At 36.5% G+C, this 16,887-nt stretch overlaps 1 protein-coding gene across 1 annotated transcript in view; it reads right to left on the bottom strand.

Annotated features, from left to right (window-relative positions):
* ROBO2 (roundabout, axon guidance receptor, homolog 2 (Drosophila)) overlaps positions 1 to 16,887 on the bottom strand; it is a 469,290-nt gene that overhangs the window by 75,839 nt on the left and 376,564 nt on the right. Inside the window, exons 11-14 of the mRNA XM_010567635.1 lie at positions 13,468 to 13,549; positions 12,590 to 12,755; positions 10,738 to 10,904; positions 5,698 to 5,819 (exon numbers count right to left, since the gene is read on the bottom strand). Of these exons, the coding sequence (XP_010565937.1) occupies positions 5,698 to 5,819; positions 10,738 to 10,904; positions 12,590 to 12,755; positions 13,468 to 13,549 (537 nt within the window). The remainder of the gene's footprint in view (positions 1 to 5,697; positions 5,820 to 10,737; positions 10,905 to 12,589; positions 12,756 to 13,467; positions 13,550 to 16,887) is intronic.

Here is a 16,887-nt window from a genome sequence, read left to right as displayed (position 1 = left end):
TTGCTAGCTCAAAGGTATTTCAGAATTAGAGATACATTAGTTTGACTTCTCTTAAGAATAAATGAATTTAAGGCTGAAAACGCAAACCAGGTTCTATCATGCTTCTCCTATAATCTTGTTACAGTTTATTGAGGCGTTCAGAGGGGACACAGATTCTTGGACATTAAAAAGCTGGGCAAGCAAGAAGAAAACTTTATTTATGAGAGCAAAGCAGAAATGTCTTTCATCAAAACTGTCACTGCTAAAAACCTTGCAACATATGTTACAACCACATTAAGCTTGCATTTTATAAACTTCTCTACATTCACTTTAAGTGAATTTATGCACTGAAAGAGGGATATAACTCACAATAATAGCTTGTTAATACTGAAAGAATCAAGCTGTGTTTTTAAGAAGAACATTAAGCAGCTGTTTCCAGATGAAGGGAGTCTGTAAATCAGAGTAAATTGTTTTTATCCATGTTTGACTTTGATTAACTAAATGTTTTACGGACATAAAGACTTTATGAACCTCATGTTTGCTACAAAATTCAGCATGAATAACACTTTCATGCATTTTGTAATACAGATTCTCAACGTAAATTACAATATAAGGCTATGAAGTTTAATAATCAAACACTGAGTTTGATTCTTGCTAAACTTCTGAGTTAGAAGCTACACTGAAGGATGGCATAACTTTGTTAGAACTTTCCATTTTGTCTTTGCTGTGCTTTTAAGCTCTATTGACTGCTGCCTAGTGGAGAACATCTGAAAATTCAGAATTGACTAGGTTGAACAGTAACAGTGCGTTGCTACAAAACTACCAGTACGGAAACTTTTGTACGGCATGGTACAAACACAAATGCACCCACCAACTCACTGAGAAGAACTGGACCCCTATAGCATACCTATAGTATACTAATTTTGAGTCCATCACACTTTCATATCTACTTACATATAGATAATGCACAAATTATTCATACACGTCTTTTAGTCCTAGACTTCTAAGTTCCTAACCTAAAAGACTAAACAATACAAGGAATATAAAACCAGAACGCAGTAGTACAACAAGGTTGTCATGTATATGGGTGCTATAAACTAGCTTGATTTGGGGCTCACTCAAGTTTTACAGAGCTTTCAATTAGAAGTTTGATTACCACAGGGCTGAGTGATCTGCCGAAATTCCAGATTATTGACAGTGATTCTATTGTTCAGAGTCTGGGAGGGTACTTACAAAAGAAAACACTATGCATTTTTAATGTTTTCTACAAACATCCAGTTGCATTCAGTATCAAGGAAAGGATACAAAGCTTTCTCTCACACCCAGTTAAAGCTAGTTTGAATGAACAGGGCCTTTCCTATGGTCAAAATGTTGGTAAAATACTCAGAGGGCTCTTCACTTATTGAGAAAGGTGGATTTTTTGTTTTGGTTGGAGTTTTCCAATTAGTAAAAATTACTCTTGGACAATTAACATGGATTAACCAGAGATATTTGTAGGTATAGGACAGGTGTATTTCACATCTACATTCAAACACACATATATGTGTGTACATGTATATGTATGTATACACATATACATACATATGTGTATATGTCTATATATATACATGCACACACAGTCTTACATAAAATATAAAGCCTGTGACTTGTTTCCTCCATTTGTTATGTGGTAATTACATGTCCCACCAACAGCAGGCCACTAAAAATATGCTTAGCATTAAAGAACGGCATTCAGCTGTGCTAAGCATCAAACAACTCTATAGGTTTGGTATATGTTCACACATAGGCAGAGTTGAAGAAACACGGACCGTGATTTGATGAAAGAATGTAATTATTTCGAGGTATTCTCCTTTCTCTTTTGTACATGGTTGCCACTTATACAAAGTACTTAGCATTATTACAGAGATTGCAGGAACTCTGCACTGAATACTGGGATCAGAGAATGTTTCTAGACTTCCTGTGACACGCTTAACTACTCTTGAATTTGTACAAGCAGCAGTGACATCCACTCAGAAGAGCTGCAACAGTTGCTGAGAAAGATACACTTTCTCCCTCAAAAGACAGCAGAAAATGCAGATGATCCTTTAAAAGAGTGAAGAGAGCAATTACTGGGTAGGTTCTGCTCAGCACTGACCTAATGCTTTAAGAAGACCTACAAGCATAATTGGTCCTGCACGCTCCTTCTCATGCTTTTTTATGATGAATACAATAATGCAGGAGGTATCTACAAAACTGATGATAGCTCTCTGTTTCTCAGGACAGGAAACTCATTTCCCCTGCATGTTCAAATCTGCGTGTACTGCAGCTGAACGCAAAACAGGTTCAATGGCTATTAGATCATTCAGTTAGGCTATTAGGTTCTTAAAAACACGGCAAGAAACTCAGAATGCAGCTTATGCTGCAAACATAGGCTCCTTTCAGGCAAACCTGTTAATCTGCACCCTAAACACATTTTGCAATATGCTCTGTAGTATGTAAATTTCTACCCCAAAATATCCTGAGGAACACTCTGCTCCCACATCAATACCCACAGCAATTCTCCATCTAGGCAGAATACCTTGCACACTGTGCTAAACTCAGTAGTACAGACTCACAGTAATCTCTGGAAATTCAAACAGCACTAGCATTTATCTATTCTACAGGAACAAAACAAAAGGTGACAATACACTGGAAGACTGTCTAAAGGACTTGACTCTTGAAGCTTCCAGTGCGGTACATTTATTTGAAATCAATGTCAAATTAAAAGACAGAGGTAAATAAATTATCCTTCTGCCTTGTAGGCTCCTAGAAGGCAGTCGGGATTTCAAAGCAACAATTCCTTTGCCATACTGAAGAACTGACTTTTATTCCTGCTTGTGCCACAGGGCTCCTTTATAATGCTAGGAAACTTTTCACATTTGGCCACTAATGAAGCTCTCCATTTAATGCTGAATGAGGCTAGAAGTGCTGAACTATAGTTGAGCTCGGCTAAAAACATGCTTGGAGTACACCATATGCTGTTGCAATGCAAAATGTTTTGATAAAAGTAAAAATAAATTAGGCCCAAGGTTTAAAATTAGCCACTGGATAACAGCGGGCATATCTGATTCTGTAAATCTCATCAGTTACAAATATCTCTGTACCTCACCTCTCTGTGTCTAAAGTTAGGATAATGACACATTTTTATCATTGTGATGTTAAATTCAGTATTATTTGTGAAGCACCCAAACGTTACAGTTGAGAGCATGACAGATAAGCAAGCGAGACAAACTAATAATTTTTATTCAATGCAAGGTTTCAATAGTATGAATTTAATAAGACCTGGCACCACACAGCAAATAAAGAAGATAAAAAGAAATGTTGAATAGCTCCATGAAGAAGAGATCCTGTGTGTGACCAGGTAATTACAGCTACACTTTAATACCTATGCACAAGAGGAATAAATTTAAGTGACAGTGAAAACCTAACTTCGGACATTCCTCTTCTTTTTTTTAACACTTACTTTGTAAGCCTGACCTTCTTTCAAAACAGACAAAATATGTGTGTATATGTATGTGTATATTTTAAAATTGCAACACAGTAGCAGAGAACTATTTCTGAAATTTTAAACTCAAATTTGAAAAAAAAAAAAAAAAAGAAAGCAAAACCAAAACAATCTCAGAAAGAAGGGAGAAACTGGTGTTAATTTGCTGGGAGCCAGGATGCCAGCAACTCAGTAATCAAGGATGCTGCTCCTTGGCATTCACTCTTTGAATTGCAGAAAGTCAACACAAAGAGTCTTACGACTCTCATGGCACTTCCGTCCTTTTGTATGATAGCTACACTATCTAACCATGTTATATTAACAGTGTGGACTTTATTCTCTGGATAGAGTGGCTTTTTTCCTAGTGAATATGGTTAATTAATTGGGTTTGTTCTGGTTGCTGGAAAGTTTCTAATTAGCTGTTCCGGAGATTTTTTTTGTGTCTGTCTTCCCTTGGGCAATTCTGAAACGTCTCTATAGAGGCCTCTATGCTTGTCAGGTGGCATAGGGTCACTGCTTTGAGGGATCTTCCCAATGAGCTGATATCCATAGCATGCCTAACAATCTACCTTTACCTTACTATGTTTTCTTCACTCATTACTTGTTCAGTAGGGGCATCAAGAGACTCTTTTAGATAAATTTATATAGATATACACACATGCACACACATACACACCCATACATATATATACACACACACACACACATGCAAATACATATATATTTTTCAATATAGTATAATGAATAACATTGGTTACATTGCATAAAACTCAATACTGTTTATACTGGGGCTTCCTTCTGCAGCATATGCTAAAGCAAGGGCAAGCCTGTGAAACTGTGTTTCTGATAGCTGCCACACCCAAGAAAGGACTTGAAGGAGCACCACGTGGATGTGATCCACGTTTACAATTACTGTCTGCTAACATCCAAAGTTTCTAAACTACTGACCCATCAGCTTGGGCAAATGTCTGCTAGGGCAAAAGGGTTTGCACAAAGGTTAGTCAGCCGGTCCTGGAGTTATCTAGCTGAAACGGACAGCATTTTTAGAAAGGCAAGCTGTGTGTTGACATCATCAATGGCAAAATGCAATGACACATTTTCTAAATAATCCTTTAAGAAAGACAAATTTCTGGGTTTCTCTATTTATTCTAATTTGTTCCCTCACCGTTGAAGTCTGTCAGAACAAGGATGGTGCATAAGCCCCTGTAAATATGGCTGAGTTGTGCAAAAACAACAGTAATCCTTAGAATACACAATCTATCACCACACTCTTCTCCTGTTTTATAATCCCCTGTACACATCAACCTCTTAGCAATATTGCATGTAGAAGAAAAAAACTGAGTATTGTGAATAGCCCTTTAGCAGAATTCATCCTGTATAATACAACCATTTCCATGACGTGCAGTGCAGTACTACTTCTCTCACTCTTCCACCAATGGCTCTCCTTCCTATGGGGCAAATGCCTGAAGAGCAAAGCACTCTTTCCTGGTGTGCAGCACCCTGGGAACTCTCTCCTTCTAGTTAAAAATCTTTTCCTTCAAGCCTCAGGAAGGGAAACATAGCATTTTGAAAGCCAAACACTGTATCAGAAATTCTACCCAGTAGTTTGACCCCTCAGATAGAAATGTAGTTAAGTACTGCCAAAAAGATTCTGGTCTTCTATAATGAAAGGATATCCACTGATTGCGGGTAAAGCTTATGCTAAAAACCCAGATGCCACACAGTGGATCAGGCATCAGTACCTCGTGCTTCTGACTTCACTGCAAGTGCCCTATAGGAAAGCTATTTTTGCATTTTAGGGTCACCAAATAATAGGGTATTGTCAGAGGTCCCTATGCCTTGAAGTGGAAAGTGCTTTTTCATACAGCAATTTCACGTTGATATTTAACTTTGATTATTTTTTGACATGCACAGTAATGAGTCCACAGATCAATTATCCTTTAGATTATGGTGTTAAGCATATTCATTTTTATAATATTTTTCTAGTCAGACAGCTAGCTCGCTTTGAGCTGAACACTGAAGACTTTGAACCTGCCTGACTTGAAAGAGAAAATAAAAAGATCATTTCATTACCACATATATATGCCTGTTTAATGCTAGTTTATCAGAGCACTCACATTGGGGCCAAGACTGGAGCTTTTCAGGGTAGTAAAAAACTGCAGGGATAAAAAGGCAAATTTAAAGTACTGTTAAGGTAATTATAAGAGAAGCCTTACCGTCCAAGTGACTTGAACCGTTGTGGGTGTCAGCACAACAGGATTATGCAGTCGTACAATGACATCTCCCAGTTCTTTCTGGACTTGCCTGTGATCTACACCTTGTGCTGGTGGGCTGATATCTGCCAGGCCAGGCACACACATGAAAGTGTTATTTTAATGAGAAAAGTTTTATATGGCATCAATAAGAATGACTGAAGAGCTTAATGACCTGATTTAAACACCCTTTACAGTACTGTTTTTAAAACAATAGAGTACCAAGGTTTAAATATGAGCTCCAAAGTATATCAAGTAATGCAAGCAAACCATTCACCTTTAGCTGCTTAGGAAATAATGAAATATAAAGATTTTAAAATAAGTATTCAGACTCGATGGCAAAGTTTTCTCAGATCTGGTAAGTGATGACAGACATGCAATATTCACTATTTCCAAAATACTCAGATAATAATATCGTTGTCCAGAGGTCTGGAACCAAATTGGTTAGTATAATTGAAGAAGATGAACAGTTTTGGGGTTTTTTTATTTTCTTAGAGCATACATGACATTGCCATTATATGTTTCCAAACTTTCACTAAGCTTCCCATTCCCACATAACATGCACACAAGAAACCAAACACTAAAAATAACATTTTCTTCTGCAAAGCAAATTTTCCCTTTACAGATAGAGATAATGAAATCTAGTGAAAATATGAAAAAAGAATTTATTTATGAAGCCAAACCAATTCTGATCTAATAAAAGGCCAACAAAAATTTTCTCTTCAGGATCATGTCAAAGATTCCTTCAAAGTGTGTGGGGAAATTATTTCTTCTAGTCAAAATCTGAAGGAATTTGATCACTTAATATACATCTATGGAAAACTGTGACTCCATCTCTGGCACCAATTGTGGCCCTAGCATCTAGTCCTTAGGGACCACATTTGGTTTGTGCCATTGTGTTAAACTGAATGAAGCTGTACTACCTTTGCTAAATAGGAACTGAAAATACAAAATATGTGTCAGAAAATGGAGAAGATGTGCAATGTGTCTTTTTAGTGATAGTTCCTGGAAATCATCATTTTCTGCTACATTGCGCCAAAAGCAGAATGTTGGGCTACAGCTATCACCTAGCTAATATATCACTATAGCACATCCCTTCCCTTCAACTTAGACAGAAATGAAAGTACTTTCTAGGAGCCAGTGAAGTCTGGATCCTTTCAATGGATCCTTCAAGGATCTTACAATGCTGTTCTTGGTCAACAGTTACAGATGCCCTTACTATGTCAGTTGTCTATGTGGATTACATAATGCTTGTTAGAAATACATATACTGATTATTTCTGCTGGAATTTGCTTGTAATTTTTCCAGAAGAGGTGATTTGGAACACAAGCACAGGTTATATCCAAAAAGGACTGATACATTATGGTCATGCCTGTCTAAGACATCTGTGAATTCTGCTTGGTTTTCCCATGGGATTCACTAGCAAAAGACACTTTCCTTCTTTCTGGATCAACATCATGTCCTTTGGAAGAGAATACATACATAAAAGGGTTTTTTTCCCCTCTGATGGTCTGTGGCAGGCACACCCACCCCGACAGGAAACGAAACTTCTCCGGGCAGGGAGAGAGGAAAAAAACCCCAAACCCTAGAGGCCGCGGGTTAAAAGCCAAACTGACCAATCCAACACACGTCAAGTACCTGGAAGTGTTGACCTTTTGGCCAATGGGGATTAAAATGACCACAGATCAGATTCAACAAGGGTATAAATGGGGTCCCACCGGAGGACATTTTGAGTCAGTCCTCCTCGGAGCAGTGAGTCTGCAGTCGGGGGCTCCCCCCTTGGGTGGGGACGCTGCCCTAGGTAACTCCTGCAGGTTGAGAGCCCTCATCTTTTAGGTGAGTGATATGCACATTTTGAGTTGTCATTTCTAAACTTTAAAAATTCTTAAGTCGGCTGTGTAGTACTAATTCCCCTTACATCATTGAACCTGTGGTTCACAAATGTTATTGGCGTTCTAACTAACTTTTTTACTGAAGAATAAATCTGAGTTTTAACACCTGTTGGATTTCATTGTGTGAGCCTCTGTAACATGGTCTTAGATATGGGAGTGTGCAGCATGTGATTTCTTTTTATTTTCTAAATATTATTAAGAAGAAATAATAGTGCTCTTAAAAATGAAACATTTAAATATAACAACTATGTTTGAATCACATGCCTCCAGATTTTGAAAGAAAGTAGTTTTTGATCATCAATATTTCAGCTTTATAATTCTGGATTGTTATGGGTTCTGAGCCACCAATAAACAATATTGCCACAGGCTTCTAATGCAAAGGCTCCAAGGATCTCCAGAGGGAATATAATCCAACTATGGATGTCACTGAAGGAGCTTGTCTAGCAAATTATGACTATTCAAAGTGACCAAGAAACAGAAAGATATAATAAAATAAATATGTAAGACCGCAACTCAGACTGGTTTACAGGATGATAATTTATGCTGCTATCCACAAAAAGCTATGAGCCTTGGTACAAAATACGTACAGCTACCCATGGCTATATTTTAGGTTAAGTCATCCTGTGGTATATAACCCACAAAGTACCTATATTTCCTCAGGAGAAAAGACATTTCTACATAGTGTGTTTGTATGAACAGCATTTCATCATTTTAACGGGACATATGTTCAGAAGCAAGGGAATAACATGGGCTGATAACAGTAAGAAATGAGTATCAAGAGTACATGTGGAATTCTGTTTTCTCGTATGTACAGTTGAAAACATATGCATATGTGATGCTTACAGTGTAATGTCTTGTAATGTCATTTCCACATTACTAGGAGACTCCTGGTGGAAAAAACAGTTGATCTATCTGTAAGGATATTGTCAAATACTAGAAAAATAAAATTATGACTCAAGCAAAACTGGCTCAAGAAGCTATGTTCTGATCACAATTAAGAGGTCTCTAAAATTAAATTGGTTATATATTTTCTCTAACCTCTCTTTTATTGGCTTCCATTGAACTTGCTATTAGTTGCTAGTAATTTAAATTCCAGGGATAGGATTATATATAGTTTCTTTAAAGTGTTTCTTAATATGTGGCTTGGTCTGTTAATAATCAAAACAAGAAACAACTCCTTTCTTAGAGTAATTACTGATTTCTCTGTGCTTATTTGATGCAAGTGATGTAAGGTAAAACTTCTGAAAGTGCCTGATTGTCTACTTGCAGTCCACTACTGACAATATGCATAAAATCCTATTACTTGTATTTGTTGTAATTAACACCAGGGAATTAAAGGCTCAGCTATTAAAGCTACCACAGCCACCTGTTGCAAATTAATCCTATATAGCACTGTAATAGCTGCTTTTTTCTTCCTCCATGACCACTGTGAATAGGCTTTCTACTGTGTGTCAGCTTCTTCTGTGAGCCTGAATTGAATTCAGGCATAATTAGAAATCACATCAAAACATTATGTTAATTTTCAATTGATTTTATGATTTAATTCTATTAAACTGCAGGCTTGCAAAGAAACTATAAATCCTGTACATGTCTCAGTGTGTTTGACTGCTAAACAGCTTCTGGAAATGGAAGCTGCAACACATGCTGTAGCTAATTAAAAGACATGTTTTTACTGAAATCAAATTGCTTGTCAGTATGTCAGATAAAAAGTCTATACTTGACACTCAAATGACAAACAAAGTTGTTTTTTTAACCAGGTGATAAGTTATGCAGACTAAAAGGCTGGTGCAGTGAAAAGTATGAGTCATCCTATAATAATGGGAGAGTAAGAAAGAGGAGAAAACTTGTGATACTCCATGGATAGTCAAGCCATGAAATCCCTGACCAACTCACTCCTTCAGCTTTTTGGAAAGCAGCTCTGTTTCTTCTTTTACAGCAATGATTACTATTTTGAGGGGATAATAATAATTATGACAGATTTATTCCGGAATAGACTGGGATCAGAGAGGCTGGTTGTGACAGTTATGTGATAAAAAAATACCACCCTACTCTTGTTTCTCTCTTTCCATTTAGGACCAGCAAAGGATCCAAACCACTTACACATGCAGGAGGCTGACACAGGATGCACTATCCACGGACACTTTTATAACTTCCATAAACAGAAGATCTCATTCTAAATTAACTGTGAGAGAAGCTATTACTTTGGACTCAAAAACCCTATGATTCCAAAAGATTATTAATTCCTGCATCCCAACCTGTTTAACACAGAACTACACTCTTGAATGAAATGTTCGAGCAATGTGTTGTCAAAGCCAAAAAAATCCATGCTGTGAAGAGAAATTTGTTTATGGCAGTTATACGCCATTAGAGTCTGATGTAATGTGAACAGAATTCAACAGTCAATTTAATAGCAATGGAGGATCACAGCTATCAATTATATCACCACCCTATAAATGAGGGATTCACTTCAGCCTTCCCTCTTGGTTTATGCCGTTGATTAATATAAAGAATTCAGAAATCTGGGTATGTAAATAGAAGACCCATACTTTTCTCTAGAATAACTTCAAAATATTCTTAGCATGTAGATGCCTTACTTTACGTGAATTCTCTGCCTAAATGTTGGACCAGATTAATCAATACACTACAGATATTTTGTGCAGTTCTTTTGATTAAAACTAGTGCTAAACATGGTGTCCGTCTCTCATAAGCACTTGTTACTATAGTATATCCCTATTATAATAATGCAGAAGTAAGGAAATGGCAAGAAAACGTATTGAGGAGAGCATGGTATTCAGAGAACTTTTCCAAAAAGCTTGGGTAACTCACATTAGTTTCAATAGAAACCAGACATCAAGGAGCACACCCAGTCTAAGTGAACTGCAAAACAAAAGGTCTACAATACAGAAAGGATTAAACAGCTAACCTATCTCTTCTAAGCTCCAGATTGATACAGAAAACATTGGACTATTTTTTATCTTTATTCATTAAGCTCAATTCATGATTCTTTCAGTCAGAGTGCTAAAGCCAAATGGCCACACTGACCTATTGGTCAACTCTCAGTTCCTTCTTTCTATTTTAGCTCAAGCACATAAGCCTTAATAAATACTATTACCTTGTGTTCGGACAGGATCTGACATAGGGCTGGGATCACTCAGACCTTGTGAATTGATAGCTCTCACCATAAACAGGTAGATTGTATTGGGGCGCAGTCCTCTCACAGTGTAGAGTGTGGTCTTCACATGGTTAGCCACCGTTTGCCAACTATTGCTCACAGATTGACTGCAACGAGAAGAGGGTTGAAGATTATAGACTAATGCAAGAAAAAAATAAAGAAGTGAAAGGACCTGCTTTTGTAACCCTATATAAAGTCTAAGTACAGAAAAAAGTAGTAAAAGCAAGGTAAAAAATAAAAATATTTGTTTAAGTTAACTCATCAAGGTGGGATAAAAAAAACCCCACAGCTGTCAAAAGTATTTCTCCTTTCAGCAGCAGCAAAAGCTTTTGCTACCTCTCCAAAATAAATACCTACAAAAGGAAAGTGTGGAAAGCTGTAAAGTAAATTTGAATGATAGACCACTCTTGAACATAAACCTTAGAAAAGAAAATCCTGTTAAAAGAGTAATTTTATACACTGCTAAGTAAATTATGTCAATAAATTGTCATTGGAAGAAAAGTATTGTCCTTGAACTATATTCATACTCAAAGTTACAGAAAAACCTGCTGAAAACATTCTTGTAAATGAAGGAAAGCATATGAATACTTTTTCTGTCACTACATTTTCCATTGGACATTATTATAATTAGATTACAATCCACTGTATGAAGAGATTTCAAGTGTGACTGTTAAAACAGCTTTTAATGAAAATGCCTGGCTTTTGTTAAAGTTATTGATGGGATGCCATTAAAGCTTATCTGGGGTGAAGTATCACAAAAGTTTAAAGAGAAAATTTTATCTTATTGTGCTTTGTTGTATAGCATTGATTAAAAAAAAATCTGAATATATTAAAAGGAAAAAGAAACTGGAGAGCTACAAGTTTCATGGTTCAATTGTTTCAGTCATGTAATGCATAAAGGATACATTCCAAAACAAAATCCACAATCTGCACGTACAGTAATGTTCTTTGCATATTAACTAGCAGGGTGAGGCATTATTGCTATAACTTCTTAAATTTGCATTAATTTTATTTAAAAGATGAACTAAATTATTTGTCATTTGTTGAACAACTTGATTAAGGAAAACATTTAAGAACGTGCACATTTTTAAGCCAAAGAGTATATTACTGATACATGTGAGAGGTATGGCCCATGCTTAGACAAACTTGCTGAATCGGAGCCCAGGAGTTCTTTCATACCATGTATTAATTGCTGCTGTGTGGAAGCGAGCAACTGGATTTTCTTCAGCCTCAGGCTGCAGTATGAAATCCTAAATTATCAACACTAGCCTTTTCAGCTAAAAGTTTTAATCTACCTAAAACAGTAAAAAATAGAAATTTTAAGTGCTTTGACTCTTTAATATGTGCTGCTTTAACAAGAACAGGAATTCAAGTATGCAGAGAGGCTTCAGGATTATCCATTTATTTTCAGATTATTTGTACTCTGATAGTCAAGATAACACTGGCCCGAAAGATTTGACCTGCAGTATTCCCACAGGAAACTCACTGATCATCAGTGCTAGAGGAAAAGTAACAATTAATGACTGTATTGTCCTGTTATATTCCTGTTGACCTGAAGAAATAGTTAGATGTTCCTCTGATTAATCACTTAGAAAAAAGTGACAAATTAAAAAAAAAAATATCAATTTGAAAAGTAAGAATCAATGCCTGCCACATGAGTTGAGTCTTTTAATGGACTTCTAATGATATGTGTAGAGTCTAAAAGAACACCACAATACCAGGAAAACAGCTGGTACCAGGATTCAAGCAAAATTAGAAAGGAAGGAGATTAAAAGTGGAATAATTCACATACCTAAAAGCCTCAATGATATATGCACTAGCTGGTAGGCTTCCAGGGGTCCCTGGTTGCCAGGACAGGGTGACACTGTTCTTAGTAACATCAGTGACCTGAGGTTTGGATGGTGGCCCAGGGAGGTCATTTATATCATAATTTTTACTGACTGTTGCTCCACCAGATTCTGTGAGGGGCAAATACAAAACAATTACTTTTTACCCTTGATTGTATAAATTTGATCAAAGTAGAAGATTAAAAGGAAAAACATGCCAAACATCTGCAAAATCAGCATAACCAATGTTCTTAATCTGTAAAGAACTAAGTCAACAATTGCACAACCACACACATTTTTGGATGAAGAGCTATTGTTCTTTAGGTATATACTGAAAGAAAAAAACCCACAAAACTCAAAAGGTTATATATAAATATATATAAAAAAAAAAAAAGGAAAATAGCAAAAAAGCCCAGCTTTGCTGAAATTTACATAAAATACCAAAACATCAGTTGCTAGAAGGCTGAGAAAGTTCCTATATCCAGATCAACTCCAGTACTCACAGAGAGCACACTGGACTTTGATAGGCCTCTATGTAGGCATAATAGTTTCCTTGCCCAAGCCAATTACTGGACAAACCCATAGTTTATTAATACTCCTACTTAGAAGAGTTATAGCATACCTGTGTCAGTGGAGACAAATACAAATTGTTGCAATGTCAATGGGCAATTAAAGATAATAGCAGTGAAATACAAGGTGTGTGAAGGAACCCAGCCTTCCTACCCAAAACTTCTCCATCTCAATCCTAGAATTTCTAGAACAGATTATTTGACTCAGACTGCTCTAACATAGTCTACGCATTCATTTTGTGCCAACTGAAAAACAGCCCCTGGATATCACCTACCTGTCACCTCCAGCACAGCACTCCAAGATGTCTCTCCACTGGAACTTGTAGCAACGCAAGTGTAAGTCCCAGTATCGGACAGCTAGACATAAAAACCAGTTAAGGGCAGTTTTAACAACCTTTTAGAATCAGCTGACTGAGTTTATACTAATTTTCTTTTTCTAAATGTTTCTTGGTAAGAAGAACTTAGCCTACATTTTACACCAGACTAGAGGGCACTGGCCATTTTCAAACAATTGTTTAATGGTGGCTTACTTTTAGAGAACTGTAATAAGATTACTTGCTTCTAAAACTTTTCTAATTCTAATTTTCATATTGTTAATGGTACCAGTACAGAATGTAAGTGCTACAGAATGGATGTTTTAGACAGTATCAACCTTTGTATTGGTTACAACAAATAGAGGTGAAATTAGGTAACAATATAACAATTAACTTCTTAGAGGATAAAATCTCACTGTTGATTATCCCATGATGACCCAGAGATACAGTTTCCAGCGCCAGTAAGGCTGTTAAATCATCTTAGACTCTTATAACAGATGAAGTCATTTCTATACAGGACTCCACACATACAAATACTGTTGCTGAGACTTTATAGTGGTTCCTCTACACAGACAGTCCTCCAAGCAATTCTCAAATGGCGAAATTAAATCAGATCCTACACCATGCTTACCTTTCTTCTCTTTCACATGGGATTTTATTTCAGGCTTGCAAGGCACTTTGGTAGCAAAAAAAATACATTTGTATAAAACCACTGTGATTCCCTTGTCAGTTCATATATTTCAAATTTATTTGGGGAAACTGTTTTGAATTATATTATCAATATTAATTTCTTTGCTGTATAAATTGTCCTACTGGAAAATTTGCCAAGTGTTTTGCTATTCCTTACTTAAATTTAAAGTAAAGATTTCTGAGACAGGAACTAGTAAAGACTGCAGGGATGGATGGAAAATGGTAACTTTACAAAGCACACTTTGCTTTGTAACTTTACAGAGCAGCCCTCCTACCATTATGTATAAAGCATGGTAATCTGCAGATGGTAGCAGAAGAGGGACAGTGCTGACTCTAGTGATAAAAGAGAAGAATTATATTCACCATCAGATGACTTGACAGAAATAGGACTGCATCCAAGAAGGTTTATTGGACTTTAAGGAATTGTAATGGGTTTTCTGCTAAATACAGATTGGCACTATAGCAAATGTGCTTATACCTCACTCTTCAAGAAGAATATCAAGCCAAATAAGTGAGATGCTCTTTAGATTACTTGTTGATATATAATTTAATTGATTTTTAACCTTGTCATGTTTTAATTTTGTTGGTATTTTCTTCAGATACACTGGGACTGCAGTGTACCATTCTTAGGGGCAGGAAGCAACTGATTAATGCCCGTTCAATTGTCTGAATGAGCATAACTTGCATTTTAGGAGACGTTTTTTCCATGAAATACAAGCAGTAATTAAACCCTTCTGAAAATGTCTGAGACTCAAAATACAGAGGTACTGCTAATGAAATGAGAAAGACTCTTGAAAGGAGACAGATTTTCCAGAGGAGAACGCCTTATAGCATTCTGAAGTGTTTTATTTTGCTGCTTCTGAGCTTTTATTAAATATATAATTCTTCATTATGTGATAATGGAGAATATTTCTCAAGGCTATGGTTCTCAGTTTCATTTGTGTACTACTGTGACAGATGGTGTATGGCATACTCAATGAATTATGTAGTATACACAACAGAGTAACTTGCAGAAGGCAAACTCAACGTATAAAGCAAGCTGGAGATATGCTGCCTCTTGCAAGTTATGGTAATTATCTAACTTCCAGACTGTGGATGGATTAGATACAGACATAGTGTATTGATAATTCAATTATTTATACTTTTTTTGTGCTGTGGAAAAAACAATAGGGGCGGTGAATGGAAAATCTTTGCTATTCAGTAAAATAAACAATTCTCTTCCTTAATTAATGCAGGTGTCTAAATCTGGTGTGGTACGCTTCTACGGAGAAGAAGGGAGTTTTCTGTCAATGTTGACCTGTCTGAAAGAGTACTGAGTGAGTGACGTATATGAGTTTTTAGTTGTCTTCCTCAGGGCAACTGGGAAGATTGGCTCATCAGAAAAAATTCTATGTTCATGTACGTGACTGTGGCCCTTGGTTTACTGTGACTGCTGCAGACTCCTGAATAATTTGATTTACACATAAAAAGAGAGTTAAATAGCAGAAGAGGATGGTCCTAAAGATTTAAATAGTAGTGGCTCATCTCTACCCATATCTTGAAATCTTCTATGATTGCAATAGTGATTATTATTTGTGACAGGAGGAGAAGGCTGCGGACATGTGGGTGATAAATATTAATTTGTTTTGAACTTGGGTATGTAAGTGTACTTGGATGTATTTCGTGGCCATTTTTTGCTTAGGAAGTGTTGCTAGTCCTTGCTCAGGTAGACCTGACAGAAAAGTTAAACATTCCAAATTTAAATACATATTTAATTCATAAAAAGTGCAAGGTACAGGAGAAATCTTATTTTTATGGTTGTGTGTGTTTTTTATTCTTAAGTCTGAGCCAAACAGTGCACACTACAGCAATCAAGGGGTTTATATAAATTGTCTTTCTAGGCATTTAAGGAAAATTGGTTACTAGTGAATGAGCCACTTAAGGATCAATAAAAGCTTCATGTCTTTCAAAACCACACTCATTACTAATACTGTTTTCCTCTCCCCTTGCAAGCAATTTTTTTTCCTTTCATTTACAGACCTTGTGCCTCTAACAGTGAGATTAATGCACTGGCATGATTCAGAACCAATTTCATTGTTTGCATAGCTGCATGCAGACAGGTATCCCAGGAGCTTCTGCCTCATGGACACTCCACAGAAGCCCATCATCGATGCCTCAAAGTTTGTTTGAAATCACTAAGCTTCCACCTTTAATTGCTGCTTTCTAACACTACTGGGGAATCTTGACTATTCAAGCGCACTCTTTAATCCAGCTCTACAGGAAAAATGCATTAACCTTCGTGGCCTAAACCTGCCTTCAGCCCAGGGAGGAAGGATAAATTGTTTACTCAAGGAAAGCTAGCATAAATTTTTTAATAAATTCCATTTTGTTCCAAGGAAGTTAACAATTCATCTACGGTCACTGATGAGATGGTATCAGAAAACAAAACTGCTCTTTATGTCTTGTCCTCAGTAGCTACGTTTATTGACATTTTTTTGGATGGCAAAGCTACGTGCAGAAATTACTGCTGATGAAATTAAATGGTTTCTGAAATTGCCTTCACGTTCTTGAAAAATAATTACATTTACGTTACTATTTTTCCATATACATGCTTGTTCTTGTGCACACAATCAAATGTACATTTTTACCTTTGAGCAGGGAAAAATTAAAAGCCCAAACAAAGATTAGAGATGCAAAGTTTAACACCAAAAT

This window comes from Haliaeetus leucocephalus, unplaced genomic scaffold, assembly GCF_000737465.1.
Source record: "Haliaeetus leucocephalus isolate CR32 unplaced genomic scaffold, Haliaeetus_leucocephalus-4.0 Scaffold228, whole genome shotgun sequence".
NCBI classification, from domain to species: Eukaryota; Metazoa; Chordata; class Aves; order Accipitriformes; family Accipitridae; genus Haliaeetus; species Haliaeetus leucocephalus.
This window is presented reverse-complemented; position numbering and strand designations above follow the sequence as displayed.